Source organism: Aspergillus foveolatus, assembly GCF_047715535.1.
Source record: "Aspergillus foveolatus strain CBS 279.81 unplaced genomic scaffold BDW70scaffold_29, whole genome shotgun sequence".
Taxonomy (NCBI): domain Eukaryota; kingdom Fungi; phylum Ascomycota; class Eurotiomycetes; order Eurotiales; family Aspergillaceae; genus Aspergillus; species Aspergillus foveolatus.
In genome coordinates, this window is record NW_027396093.1 from 107,092 (window position 1) to 120,986 (window position 13,895).

The 13,895-nt window shown below is 51.8% G+C and overlaps 7 protein-coding genes across 7 annotated transcripts; 4 read left to right on the top strand and 3 right to left on the bottom strand.

The window, feature by feature from the left end:
* The first annotated feature begins 213 nt into the window (after positions 1-213).
* Positions 214-1,159, top strand: BDW70DRAFT_137601 (uncharacterized protein). Its single transcript, XM_073737072.1, has one exon. It carries the CDS (start codon positions 541-543, stop codon positions 820-822), a length of 282 nt encoding a protein of 93 aa, XP_073595293.1. The 5' UTR covers positions 214-540; the 3' UTR covers positions 823-1,159.
* Positions 1,160-1,352: 193 nt separating this feature from the next.
* On the top strand, positions 1,353-3,485 carry BDW70DRAFT_137603 (WD40 repeat domain-containing protein). Its single transcript, XM_073737073.1, has 3 exons — positions 1,353-1,802; positions 1,859-2,359; positions 2,425-3,485. The coding sequence occupies exons 1-3, from the start codon at positions 1,566-1,568 to the stop codon at positions 3,424-3,426; spliced, it is 1,740 nt and encodes a 579-aa protein (XP_073595294.1). The 5' UTR covers positions 1,353-1,565; the 3' UTR covers positions 3,427-3,485.
* Positions 3,486-3,524: 39 nt separating this feature from the next.
* Positions 3,525-5,575, bottom strand: BDW70DRAFT_137604 (putative hexokinase Kxk). Its single transcript, XM_073737074.1, has 5 exons — positions 5,425-5,575; positions 5,240-5,362; positions 5,158-5,183; positions 4,704-5,111; positions 3,525-4,644 (listed from the first exon to the last, which is right to left on the bottom strand). Exons 1-5 carry the CDS (start codon positions 5,462-5,464, stop codon positions 3,769-3,771), a joined length of 1,473 nt encoding a protein of 490 aa, XP_073595295.1. The 5' UTR covers positions 5,465-5,575; the 3' UTR covers positions 3,525-3,768.
* Positions 5,576-6,138: 563 nt separating this feature from the next.
* BDW70DRAFT_160641 (uncharacterized protein) lies at positions 6,139-6,818 on the top strand (the record flags this gene model as incomplete). Its single annotated transcript, XM_073740873.1, has 4 exons — positions 6,139-6,303; positions 6,355-6,468; positions 6,527-6,643; positions 6,690-6,818. The coding sequence occupies 4 exons, from the start codon at positions 6,139-6,141 to the stop codon at positions 6,816-6,818; spliced, it is 525 nt and encodes a 174-aa protein (XP_073595296.1).
* BDW70DRAFT_60113 (SIR2 family NAD-dependent protein deacylase) lies at positions 6,698-8,409 on the bottom strand. Its single transcript, XM_073744374.1, has 2 exons — positions 7,987-8,409; positions 6,698-7,933 (listed from the first exon to the last, which is right to left on the bottom strand). The coding sequence occupies exons 1-2, from the start codon at positions 8,107-8,109 to the stop codon at positions 6,971-6,973; spliced, it is 1,086 nt and encodes a 361-aa protein (XP_073595297.1). The 5' UTR covers positions 8,110-8,409; the 3' UTR covers positions 6,698-6,970.
* A 221-nt stretch (positions 8,410-8,630) lies between these two features.
* On the top strand, positions 8,631-11,144 carry BDW70DRAFT_160643 (Golgi transport complex subunit COG4; the record flags this gene model as incomplete). Its single annotated transcript, XM_073740874.1, has 2 exons — positions 8,631-9,827; positions 9,876-11,144. The coding sequence occupies 2 exons, from the start codon at positions 8,631-8,633 to the stop codon at positions 11,142-11,144; spliced, it is 2,466 nt and encodes an 821-aa protein (XP_073595298.1).
* Positions 11,145-11,530: 386 nt separating this feature from the next.
* On the bottom strand, positions 11,531-13,892 carry BDW70DRAFT_60150 (ammonium transporter). The gene is made up of 4 exons (XM_073744375.1): positions 13,521-13,892; positions 13,107-13,438; positions 12,462-13,053; positions 11,531-12,406 (listed from the first exon to the last, which is right to left on the bottom strand). Exons 1-4 carry the CDS (start codon positions 13,630-13,632, stop codon positions 11,808-11,810), a joined length of 1,635 nt encoding a protein of 544 aa, XP_073595299.1. The 5' UTR covers positions 13,633-13,892; the 3' UTR covers positions 11,531-11,807.
* Positions 13,893-13,895: the final 3 nt, after the last annotated feature.

Consider the following 13,895-nt stretch of genomic DNA (forward strand, 5'->3'; position numbering starts at 1 on the left):
GCAGTTGAATTTTACACTCAACAACAAGGAGACTGCGAAAACTGCGATTCAGTATGCAGAGATGCCACAAGATATTGGGGCCCAGGTACATTATGCTATCTCTGCGGACGCCATTAAATCCTAGAGCCACGACCGGCGACCTTTGATGACACTTCTCCTGACCTGTCTCCCTTCCATGTCGACAGTATAGGCACATATCCCAGCATCAGACGCATTCTTAGGAGCTGTTTTGCGAACGGCAATAGATCAGCAACAGGCTGACTCTGGCGCACAGTTGACCTTGCTACTCAGCCTGAAGAATTGCATGTTCTCAACCCCGAGCTTTGAATGGCTGTATCGATTATCCTTCACTTAAATTGAACAATATATGGTCCTCCTTCTACTTACCGTCTCCATACAGTTCGCCTGTATGATTTCGACCCAGATCGCTTCAGGCAGCTGTTCCAGCAGAAGATCCAGAATAATAATTATGGATACAAGTGCCATATCGAACACCTCCACATTGCCACAAAAAGGACATCTATCTGCAAAGCAGAGGACATGACTGCACTGCTGACTCTCTCAGCAGCCCCGAAAAATCTTCTGTTCCCTTGGAGTAATGACAAGGTCAAGACCAAGGAAAAGGTCAACGGCAAGAGGCGCAATGCCCGCGGGAACTCTAAAGACATGCGTGATGACGCAGGAATCACACTGGATACAGATCTCCCACCACGAAACACCCTGCAACTCCCTGGAATGATTGAGGTATACAATGATGACTACCATGGGGTGTTATTTGGCCATCCTGATCAGAGCTGGAGGGACAGTTCGCAGCGTATGTGAAAGACACCAGGCCCTACCTTCTTCTGTCATAGAGATGGCGTAGCCTGTAGCTGCAGCCTGGATCTTTGCAAACCCCCAGGAACCTTCCTGGCTAGGATAATGCAAGTGCCATATAGTCCAATAACTACTAGGCCAGGGTGTTTCGAGGGTCAGTCTTCTCTGTACGCTAGGGCCCTATTGGGCTGGTTGCTGCGCTATGTAATGTGGCACTTACAAGCGGTGGCTCTCGGTAACTGTCTGCCAGCCTCCTAGCCGTTCGTCATTTTGCGCGAGACATATGAGGCAGGTGAGCCGGCTGCGAGAATCTCACCTTGTATATTGTGCAAGTGCCCTGCCCACTTTGCTCGCCCAATGATTTGCTCTATATAATATCCGTAATAGAAACACCTAGTACATACGACCATAGGGTGTGGAGAACAGGGCTTCCCGTCCGCTCAGCCGTACTTAAGCCACACGCCGGCTGGTTAGTAGTATGGTGGGTGACCACATGCGAATCCCAGCTGTTGTATGTTTTTTGGCCCCCTTTTTGCCACTTTCCGCTAGCTAGGTTACCCGGCTTGGCATACTCGGATGGTAGGAATACCGCCGTATACACCGCCATAATCTGCCGTGTTGAAAGAAAAATTATTTTGTATGGACCCTGTTCCGTTAATGCCATATACCATTTGATTTTGCTCTGTTGTTGTTCTCGGAGGGTCTCTGATTGGACATACCACAAACTCGCTTCAATATCAGACGGTACAATGCCTAAAGCAGGGCAGAAAAAGAAGAATGCTCCCGAGGAGCAAGTTCTTGAGAAAGACGAGACCGAGAAGAGGCTAGAAAGCCTGCTTTTTGGTGATGGCGATGGATTCCAGAGCGCATTGAAGGCCGGACAAGATACCAATCCGTTGGCACTTACGACTGTGTCCGATGAGAGCGCAGATGAAGCGGAGGAAGGCCTGAGAGACGAGGATTTGGATGAGATGGACGATGCAGATGTGTGTATTGGTGTGCCCACTAAATGGAAGACCACCCGTGCTAACGACGTTTAAAGCTTTTCTTCCTCGATTCTGGCGCTGGTCCAGTATCTACGGAGCTAGAGTCCCCCGCTACACCCGCTGAAGCCGAAGATAAGGACGAGGACGAAGATAGTCTTCCCGCACTGTGGCATGATAGCGACGACGAGCGCATTACGATCTCTTTGGCTGGGAACAACAGACTGAGGAAACTGCGTGTCACTGAGTCGGAAGATATTATCAGTGGAAAGGAGTACATCAGGCGACTTCGCCGGCAATATCTGCATTTACATCCGACGCCTAATTGGGCGAAACCTAACTCGAACAAGCAAGCGGACGAGAACGAAGATGACTCTAACTATGAGGATGAGATGGATACAGATGAAGAGGGCGAGATATCCGCGCAGCCGTTGGCGAAGCTTTTGCAGGGTATTGATTTCACGAAGATTGAGACGGAGAGCGCAACGGGCGGTCGTCCGAAGCTGCGAAAGGAAGTCATTAGTATCCAACGATTAAAGGATATTGGGAAGGACCAGCCGGTGAGTACTTACAGCGAAGACCTCTTTACCTCATGCATAACTAATGTGCGCCCGCAAATCCATAGTCTGCTGTCACCTCACTCACCTTCCACCCCCACTACCCATTGATCCTCTCCTCAGGCCCAGCATCAACACTCTTCATCCACCATGTCTCCCCCGATGCCCCAAGCCCTCACCCTCTCCTAACATCTCTCCACATCCGCCAAACGCCCATCAGCACCTCCGCCTTCTCCCCGGACGGACATCAGATCTACGCGTCCGGTCGTCGTCGCTATTACCACATCTGGAACCTCAATTCCGGCAAAGTTGACAAGGTCAACGGCTCTGCCGATCGCCGCGAGGAACAGAAATCTATGGAGCGCTTCAAGCTCTCCCCCTGCGGCCGCTTCATCGGTCTTGTCGGCTCAACCCGTAAAGGCGGCGGCGTCATTAACATCCACAACACCGCCACAGCGCAATGGATCGCGCAGGTTCGCATTGACGGCCGCGGCGGCATAGCGGATTTTGCATGGTGGTCGAACGGTAAGGGTCTTACGGCTGTGAACCTCAACGGCGAGGTGTCCGAGTGGGACGCTCAACTCAACCGCATTGTCGCGCGCTGGAAGGACGCGGGTGGCGTAGGTACAACCGTCCTTCGTCTCGGCGGCTTAACGGAGAATGACTCTCTTGGTGGAGACCGCTACATCGCTATTGGCAGTAAATCGGGTATTGTCAATATCTACGACCGGGCGCACTGGGCGGTAAATTACGCCTCCCTCCTCTCGAAGGGAGACACATCAACCGCTATTCCTTGCAATCCTGAACCTGTACGTGCTCTCGATCAGCTTGTCACGTCTATCAGCCACATCGAGTTTGCGCCAGACGGGCAGTTCCTTGCCATTGCGAGCGAAATTAAGAAGGATGCGCTGCGTCTGGTACATCTGCCGGACTGCACTGTGTACCGGAATTGGCCGACGCAAAGCACGCCGCTGGGAAGGGTTACGTCTGTGGCTATTTCGCCAAACTCGGAGTACCTTGCTGTTGGTAATGATCGGGGGAGGATCCGGTTGTGGCAGATCCAGGGATAGACTGCTGTACTCTTCACTCTTGCACTGTGGCTGGTCTTATCATGGTGCTCTGAGCTCTAGTACATAGATGAATCAAAATAACAGTTATTTCCATAGAAGGTAATTTTAGGAAATATGTAATGAATATGTCTAACATGTCTAGCCATGTCTATGACCAACTTATCTGCGTTCAGCTGCTGAATCATGAAGTCTGGGAGTATCCCGGCACTGTATATTTACCTGAGACCCAAATATGTCATACTAAACCCGCCCCTCGCTATCAATCAAACACCCGTATTATGCCATAACTAACTGACCAATCCAAAATCCAACCAGCGCCAAAGTGCGAGTGCACGCATATGCCTAACACATAGCCAGCATGGCCTGCGCATCACGAATACCGGCCGTGTTGCCAGCCTTGACACGCTTCAGGGTCAAGGCGGCGATGAGAGCTGCACCCACACCAGACCCATCCTCGGCAGCGTGGATGGTGACCTTGTCCTTCTCACTGGGGGCCCAGCCGAGGATCTCACGCAGAGCCTGAGCGCCGCGGGCCTTGAAGTGTGGGTATTTTGTGAATACTGAGCCGTCGGCCCCGACGTGGCAAGACTCGATGTTCTTCTTCTTGCAGATGGCGGCAACACCACAGGCGGACAGGCGAGCAGCGCGAGTACCGATCAGCTCGGCGAGCCGGCGCATCAGTTCGAGCTCTGAGCGGGTTGCTTTTAACTTGAGCTTGTTCTGGACGAGTTCGGCGGTCTCGAGAAGATTTTCGTATGGGTCTTCTTCAATGGCTGCGGGAAAGGATGAATCCAGGAGGTACGGGATCCGCAGCTGCGAGGTATCCTGATCCTTGAAAATTAGACCCGGCTGACTGTCCAAAATATCTACCAAGGCCAACCGGAAGATTTCGCCCAGATACAGACCAGCCGTCATCTTCTCAAAAGCTTGCTGGCCGGGACGAGGTGAATCACGGTCGATGATGTGGTCGTACTTGGTGAGCGGGAGGACAATATGTTCGTTGTCAAAGGCACCGTATTCGCAGTTGATGGCGACGGGCATGTCCGGGGGCAGGTTCATGTGGGCCAGCTTTGGGATAGAGCCAGCATTCTCCATGTAAGCTGCATTCACACCAGTGCCGAAAATGCAGCCGATCTTCATAGCGGGGTCGGTGTAAGAAGAAGCAATGAGGGTTCCGGTTGTGTCGTTGATCAAGGCAGCGACCTTGATGGGCAGGCCCTGTAATTGGAAAGGTAAGCAGACGCAGGCGCATGCGCAGGGATCAGGTTGTTCCATACCCTCTCCTTGAAGACCTTCTCGAGAGGCGGGACCACGTCTTTACCTTCGACTCCATCAATGTCGAAACCCTTGGTCCAGCGCTGAAGAACTCCGTGATCGATGTAGTCCTGAGTAGCGGGGTAGGAGAACGTGAAACCTAGCGGCAGCTTAGATAGATTCTCGTTCTCGTGGTGGAACTGAATGAACTGCTCGACGCAGTCGACAATATATTGCCACAACTCCTCCGCTTCGCCGGTCTTGAGCTCCTCGGGCATTCGGTATTTAGATTGGATGATATCGAATCCGCCTTTCTCCTCGGTCAGGGTAATTTCACAAACCCGCAGGTTGGTGCCGCCCATATCGAGGGCCAGGAACGTGCCCGTTTCGTTTCCGTCGGGGAATCCAAGAACCCATGTGACGTTCATGGGCTATACCGTTAGATAGTCGATGCGAATGGCGATTTCAAAGACTTACAATGTTGCCGCCCTCAACAGAGAGACCTAGTTGTGCCAATTTCAGTATTGTTTTCAAAAAATTTAAATGCTGAACCACTTACCCTTCGTCAGCTCGTTGACGAAATGGTCAACGATCTTTTTAAGCGTGGCAGTATCGACGGTGAAGATCTCCTCAAAGTTCTTGATATGCTCCAGGAGATTCTGGGGCATGTCCGACATGGATCCTGCAATATAACCAGCGTGATTAGGGATCAACTCGAGCACTGGGTTGGGAAGGGTGACATACCCTTGCGAGAGGGAGGGCGTTTGGGACCGACTCCGACCATTGTGGCTTAGGATAATAGATAGTATACAAATATAGATAGAACGAGCTTGGTTGACAAGAGGAGAAAAGCAACCAAAGATAGTGTGTGTGAAGGGCAGGGGTAAGATAAATAGAGTCGGATGACGGTGAGGTCAAGTTGGGAGTGGGGGGCTTGTGAGGGTGAGGGTCTGGATCCAAAATCCCAGCACAACAACCCCACACTCACCGGTCGCCAGATACATACTCGGAGTTTCTTTTCTAGACTGATCTATCTCTTTCTGGGTCACTTAGCATTATCGTCTACTTCCTTTCTTTTCTGTTGCTCGCCAAATGCCTATTGGAGTGGATTCTCTACATTGGATCGATCGTCATTCAGTCATCGGTATACTACGCCCTGACATCATGGGCCAACATTGGACGGAGCTGTTAGTCCGGAGCCAAGCATGATCGCCCTGATAATTTTATACTCCTTATACCACTCCTTATCAACCATCTCTACAGCTGCTCTGTGCAACTGATCCCAGCCCACTCTGGTTAACTTTCGTATCTGAATTCCGGCGAACTGTACTTCTTTCTCATCCATGGGAAGGAGATCTGAAATGCGTATATATATGAGGCTTCATGTAGCCTTCTGCCCCGCATCTTATCATACATCAATACCTCTTCAATAGCTATCGATCAGTATCCCCATATGAAATGAATCTCGTCTACCTCTTTCTCCTGGCTTTTTCTGCCACCGTCTCTGCCGAGATCTCCATCGAGGCCTCCATTCTGAACCGCCTCCTTCAACTGGACCTTGGCTTGTATGGAACCTTCATCCTCCTAGACAGATTCGACGATGGAGCAAACGTCACTCTAAGTGTACGGTTCAGTGACTCTGTCCGTCAATTCGTTTACTGACAGCATGAATAGGAGATTGTCGTCTTCTACAACAACGTGACAGCTCCAGGCCAAAGCTCGATCCAGCCTTTCTCCAGTCCCTGTGACGAAGCGATCCAGTTGAGTATCTGCCAGGCATATCATTCGGTTTGCTTACCCGTGCATTTGATAGGTCTGCCATGATTGGTTTGCTGACAACCGGCAGTTTGTCTTAACAAGTATCAAACTGTATAACGACTTCGCCGACGGCGCCGATGACTTCGATAAAGGCCTGCGAAATAACCTACGGGAGGGATTCAATCGCATATACATTGAGAATTCGGTATGTGTACCTCTTGTCCCATTTACGGCTACGGCTGACTCTCTAGGGCTTCGTTGACAACATCGCTCCCGTTGGCCTTCCCCTTTGCTTTGAAAGCATCCAACAGGACTGCTGGGCTTTGAACAAGGTGTTTCTGCAGGCTTGGAATGCACTTGATCCGGCTGCAAAACAGTAAACAGTAGGTAGTTTGATGGGCGGTCGCATGAGAACTATTAGTGTAGGGAATACTTGAAACTGATCCTTATATACTCGTGCCTCATTATATGCATATTCATCATCTCAAAGTAAACACTGAATCCTCAACGCCATCTTTAGAACTTTCCGGTTCTAATGACGAGCCAGGTGCGGGAAAACGTGAGCCAACCCTGTTCCGTTGCTCTCAGGTGAGGATAGTGGCTCGCCCTCTAGGCGCTCTCTAACACGCTTTTGATAAGCATCAGAGATTTCCAAAGTTTTGTCTATCTCCGCGGTCAATCGACTAATTTCATTCTCAAGCCGCTCTTCTCGTGTCCGAGGCGTTGCTAGTTCCTCCTCCCGCGACTTTTTGTTCGGGTTGGCTTCTTCCCACAACCGTTCTAGTTCATCTTCCCATCCCAATGCACGCGCAAGTTCCCTTACCCCGTTGTCACAGTCGTCTAATATGAGGACATCGTCCGGACGAGAGCCCAATCCTCCGACGCGCTCCCGATTGATAAGAACGCGAGGGACACCATCTGCAACAAACGACGGGAGGCTGGCAAACGGCTGCACAGACAGACTTGTTCCCATGACAATGCACAGGTCCGCCGTCTCGGGAAGTGTTCGGTTATCAAAGAAGGCCGAGGGCAAAGCTTCCCCGAAGAAAACGATATCCGGCTTCACTAGCCCCTGACACTCGGCGCAATTCGGCACCTCCCCCTTTGCGATTGCTTCTTTCATCAAGTCGTCCGGATACGCTGTTTTGCACTCAATGCAGCGCTGAGTCGCGAAGCTTCCATGGGCTTCAATGATCATATCGCCCGGCACGCCCGCCAACCGCTCCAAACAATCAATATTCTGTGTGAAGTGCTTCAAAAGCTTTCCCTTGTCATAAAGTAGCTTTACGAATGAATGCGCGAGAGTAGGTCTGTACTGTCCTGGAGCTAGCTCCCGCGCCAGAGCGTAGAACGGCTTGGGATTCTGCCTGAAGAAGCTAATGTCAAACACTGCTTCAGGATCGGGCAGATCCAAATGAACAAGATTCGCGTAAATGCCAGTATCCGGTGATCGAAAATCAGGGATACCGGCGGCTGTACTGATGCCAGCTCCGACCTAGTATTTTTAGCGATGGATGTGGGGGAGGGGCAGGTAAGACGCAGACATACCATTACAACCACCCGCCGCACTGGCTTCTCTTTGACATATTTTGCGACTGCCTCCACAGTGCGAGCTTCTAGGACCGATGGGGGAGTCTTCTCGTCTACGAGTGTAGACGATTCATTGCCCATGATGCGGCGACGACCAGATTTGGGCCTGGCGTGCTGGTGTCTGTCCCTGCGCCGGCGTCCTATTTTGACCGGAACTGTAGCAATACGAAACGCTAATATACCAGTAGTGAGCGTTCAAAATCAACTTTTCCAACAGTTCTTGTTGCCAGAGACTTGGGAGAAGGTAGATGATCGCCTGTATGACGTTTAATTTTGCCAAATGGCTGTATGTGCCTAAGGCATCAAGGATTTTTTATATTTTGACCATGAACTTCCCGGCTTGCCAGCATTTCTAATTGCTGACTCGTATGCTCTCAAGATTCGCAATATCTGATCTTGAGTCCACTGCTTTTTGATGAAGTCAATTGGCTAGAAAGTTGAAATTGCTTCTAGAGACGCAAGCAAAGACCTTGCTTCCCAACTTCACCGCCCTCCGTTTCTGCCACACCGCTTTGTTGTCTCTTCCTGCCGTATACCTTTACCCCATAAGCTTTCATTTGTTGACGACGTAGACTGTCTCGGATGCTGTGACTGCCGGGAGGATGTCCAATTCCACAGTCAATGCTGTCAACGGACACTCGGAGACAGAGCCAACTACGCAAATTTCGAACTCGCCTTCCTCCGACATCTATAATGCCAGCTCTGTCGCCGAGATTAAGGCCACCTTGACCCAACTGCACGAGCAGGAGGCGGCAGTGACGGCTCGCCTAGATGCCCTTGTTGCCTCACAGAAGGATTTTTCGCGTGAATTAGCTCGATTGGACCTTCTCCGCGCCCACCTCGGCTCCCAAACCAGCACCACACGAGCGATCAGCAATGGCATGCTCGCGGGGGCCGCCGCAACCGCAGACCGCATCTCCAGCGCTGTTCGACGTTTAGATCTAGAACAATCAAGGGTGAAAAACACCTTGGAAGTTGTCGAACAAGTGTCGGAATTGAAAGCATGCGTACTGGGTGTTGCAGGCTCCATGGGAGCCCCTCAGGACTGGGAGAGGGCAGCTAGCTATCTGGACCGGGCAGCCAAAGTGCCCCTAGAAGTGGTTCAGGGCACCTTCGCGGCAGAAATGGTTCCTACGGCGGAGGTTCCGGACCCGCCGAACGTGACGCTAGACAATGCGGCTGAGTCGTTGTGCGGGCTGTTTCTGCGCGAGTTTGATAAGGCTGTCAAAGAGAGCAATGGGGCTAAGATTACGCGATTCTTCAAACTGTTCCCGTTGATCGGGCGCTCCGATGTTGGGCTGGATGTCTACGGGCGATATGTCTGTCAAGGCGTGGCAGCAAAAGCGCGGTCGAACCTCAATACGGGAACTGGGCAACAGGACGGTTTTTTCTACGCCAACACGCTCACCAAGCTGTTTGAGCATATCGCGCAGATTATTGACGGTCATGGAGGGCTTGTCGAGCGCCACTACGGCCCTCGAAAAATGAATAGGGTGATTGAGCGCCTGCAGCTAGAGGCGGATGTGCAAGGCGGGATTGTCCTCGACACCTGGAGCGACGAGCGGCATATCGACCGCAAACTGATGGATATCAAGTCATACGCCTTTACCTTTCTGGTTCAGAGCTTCCTCCCGCCACAGCGCTCTGCAACGCCACATGCAAATTCCCCGGCCACACAACAAAGCGCGGCGGAGGACGAAGGGGTAGACATGAAAGAGATAGATGGGTTGTTAAATGAGATGACCGTTATGCTAAGTCGATGGTCACTTTACACCCGCTTCCTAGCTGCGACATGCAATGTATGCTTTATTCAACATTTATAGAAGCACGAGACTGATGTTTTGCAGGCCAACGAGGAGCAAAAGTTTGAATTACCCCAGTTCCTAAAGGAATCCGCGCTTTCCAAAAAAATCGAGGACCGGCTTATATCCCCGTTTAACACCATGACAACCTTCTTCTTCCGACGGTCGGTTGAGAAAGCGTTCCAGCTAGATGAGCAGCCGACGGGCTTGACTTTGAACCTCCAGCGGCCATTGAAGGCAGATCCACCACACATAACGTCCGCAGTTGACGATATCATGTATATCGTCAACAAGGTCCTGCAGCAATCCCTCTCGACTTCACAAATTGCTGTCGTCGCCAGCGTCGTCCCTACCCTATCACGCGTGCTCGGCTCCGACTTTATTGGAATGACTCAACGCAAGATGCGCGACGAGTGCTATCCACGAGCCCCCCACCAGGGCGCCTCTCCACCAGAGCATATCGTCATCTCCTTCCTAGTCCTGATAAACAACCTCGATGTCGCAGTGGACTATATCCGGCGCATTGTCCAAAACATTACCGAGACCAAGAAAACAATCACCAACCCAGACGGGCAGGTCGAAGAAACAGACCAACTACACACGCTCTTCCCATCCCCAGAAGACGCGACCCTCGTATCTCAGACCCTCACCTCGCTCCTTACTAGCTTTGAAGCGAAGGTTACCGACCTTCTCGCAGACGGCATACAAGTCGTTTTCAACAACATCATCAAACACCGCCTCCGACCCATCCTCTCCGACGCCTTCCGCGACATCGAATACCACCCTGCCTCTGACTCCACCCCGCTAACAACTTACTACTCTGACCTAGACGCCTACTCTGATACTGACTCGATCCCACATGATAATGACCCCGACTCGCCCCGCGAAATCGTCCGGCCCCGCTTCAGCGCCGCCTGGACTGAGCTGCTAGGTCCCATCTTGCGCATCCTCAACCCCGCCGCCTTCGATCGCCTCCTAACAGTAACAACTGCCTATCTAGCCCGGCTTTTGGAAAAGCGCCTATGGGCCTACCACGGCCGCATCAATGCTCTTGGCGCAACGCGTCTAGAGCGCGACGTCGCGGGCCTCGTTAGCGCCGCTGTTAGTGTTGATGTCCCTGGTTCTGCTGGGATAAGCGTTTCCGGGAGGTACAGGCACCGCGAGACCTTTGGGCGGTGTCTCCAAATGGTTCTTGTTATGGGGATGGATGAGGATGAGTGGGATGATGTGTTGCGGGGTGGGGAGACGGCCGATGTGCTTGATAAACTGAGCGGGGAGGAGAGGAGAAGGGTTAGGGGGATGGTCAGGCGGTAGGCTTTTCTCCCCTTTTTGTTTCTTGTTTTGTGAAATTCGTGAAATTCATGAATACAGTTTCTAGGTTTAGTGCTACTAGTGTATAAGGATTGTAGAGATAATAACCTCATCACCTATCATTTAGTATGGGCGGACCCATCAGCCCAAGCATTCGGAAGCGGAAGCTTATATTTCGATAATTTGCCAGTCTATTGAACTAAAATAGCACTGTGGATCATCACATCTATATCCCAGAATGTTGGATGTAATAATTATCAAGACCATAACAAAACAATAATGGATGGAAGGAAGATCTCCCTCCCTTTCATTAGTATATACAGTTATCACACAATCCCAGAAATATGAAGTATTCAATCCCAACCCAGGCTCCGTGAGACATTTTGAGAAGTGCGACCTCGAAAAGCATAGGTAACAAGAAAGGGAGTAAAAACGCCTGCTGAAAAAAACAAAAATCTCCCATCGGTCTAGACAAGAAGGCACGAATTAACGCGCGGCGGAGCAAACACAAAATCCTATAGTACCAGAGGAAAAGGCTCAGCCAGAGGGGTCGTTGGAGGAAAACAAAACACAAGTGGATATCTCAGGCATGCACAAAAATCAGAAGGGAAATGAAATGCAAGCTATAATGAAGCAAAATGGAACAAAAACGCAATTAACTCAATTTCAAGGCCCCTGAGCAACCTTCTCGGCGTCAGTCGGCGGCGCAGGCCGTTGCGATTCTTCCTTGACATTGATTTCTTGGACGCCTGATACCTCGCTTCCGCGGCTGTTGGTCGCACCTGTGGGAGCCTCACCGTCGAGCATCATCTCGCTGTGCTCGCCGATGCCGTACCTCGCGGCAGCAGGAACCTCATGTCCGTCTGCGTGTTGGTCGTGCTTCTGGGGTGTCCAGGCAAGGTAATCACGACGGACCTCTACATAGTCGTAAGCGAATTCACCCAGCTGGTCATCGTCCATGCCGAGAAGTTCGGCCTCTTCGGATGCACGGAGCTTCAGGCCTGGGATGGCGTTGATGGCGTAGGCGACAATGGCCGACACAACGAAAGAGTAGGCGGAGGCAGCGACGATGAAGGCGATTTGGATGTAAAGCTGCTTCCAGTTGTGGATGAGCCAGCCGCCCATCTCAGAACCGGTGTTGACCCCGTCAAGGCCGACGATGGCGTCGTCTGCGAAGAAGGCGTTGAAGATGAGACCGACAATACCAGCAACACCGTGCTCGGCGAACACATCCATAGAGTCATCAATACGGATCCAGTATTTCACTATAAGGCATGTTAGCTCGTTCAAACGACATGCAGGATTATTTGACGAGCATACCCTTCGTGGAGTAGTTGCATACAATGCCGGTCACAATACCGAGGACAACACTAGCCCAGGGAGGAAGGAAACCGGAAGCAGGGGTAGCAGCGACAAGACCGGAGATTGTACCGGAACACCAACCGACCATCGACCACTTGCGAGCCAAACGCCAGTCGAGGATAACCCAAGTGATCGCGCCAAAGGCAGCGGTCAAGTTTGTGTTCCAGCATGCCATCGTAGCGCGCATGTTTGCGCCGAATGACGAGCCACCGTTGAATCCAAGCCATCCGAACCAAAGGAAGACGGTACCGAGCAGAATGAGGGAAACATTATGGGGACGGAAGTTGAGCATCATGCGCTCCTGGCGGCGACCGAGGACCATGGAGTATGCGAGTGCCGAAAGACCGGAGCAGATTTCGACGGGGCCACCGCCAGCATAATCCAGCACGCCATAGTTGAAAGCCCAACCGTTGACATTCCATACCCAGCAAGCGATGGGGCAGTAGACGATTGTGGCCCAGACGAAAGTAAAGACCATGGCAGGAAGGAGACGCCCCCGTTCAGCAACCGCTCCCATAATGATAGCAGCAGTTACGGCACAGAATTGCATCTAGGACTGTCAGCCAAAGGGGAAAACAAGTGCACGCTTCTGGTGGTAAATACCTGGTAGAAGGCGTAGAGGAGGTTAGGAACCAGAGGAGACCCTGGGCTGGGGTCCGCCAGAACCTTCATCAGACCGAAATTGCGCAGGTTTCCAATGTACCCATTTGTAGCGGTGGGAGAAAAAGCGAGCGAGTAACCCCAGAAGTACCATTGGAATGTTACAACGCACATCGATCCCATACAAGCCCAGATCATGCTGAGGGCTGACTTGCGGCGAGCGAGACCGGAGTAAAGGAATCCGAGGCCGGGCACCATGAGCATGACCATGGCCGAAGCAACGATGATGTAGGCTTGGTCACCCGACTGGTACCATTTGTTCAAGTTTTCCACCCCTAGAAGCACGGCTGTTAGAGCTGGAACGACAGAACCGACAGAACCGACAGAAACGACAATTGCAGCCAACGCCTCACATACTTGAGTTTCCGCCCAGCTCGTTGGTGGCCAGGCTGGAGTAGTCTGAGGGAGCGCCTGTCCAGTTGTACGAGGCATACTCGGGAGTGAAGGGAGCCATGCCTTCAGAGGCCATGGCTGCGGCGGTAGTAGTAGCGGTTGCGGTAGAAAGGCGACGGACAAAATGGTGATATTGAAGTCAGACGTCCCTGGGCCCTCGATCAACGTGGGCAGGCGAGATGTTAAGCAAGAGGACGTCCTGGGTGTGGAGAAAAAACGCCACGGGCGGAGGGCAGAGTATATAAGAAAAGAGCCAAGAACGGAGCAAGAGATACAGAAAGATAGTGAGCAATCGAAATACTAATTGATTCTGGATCGACGGGGACGGCCAAGTGGACC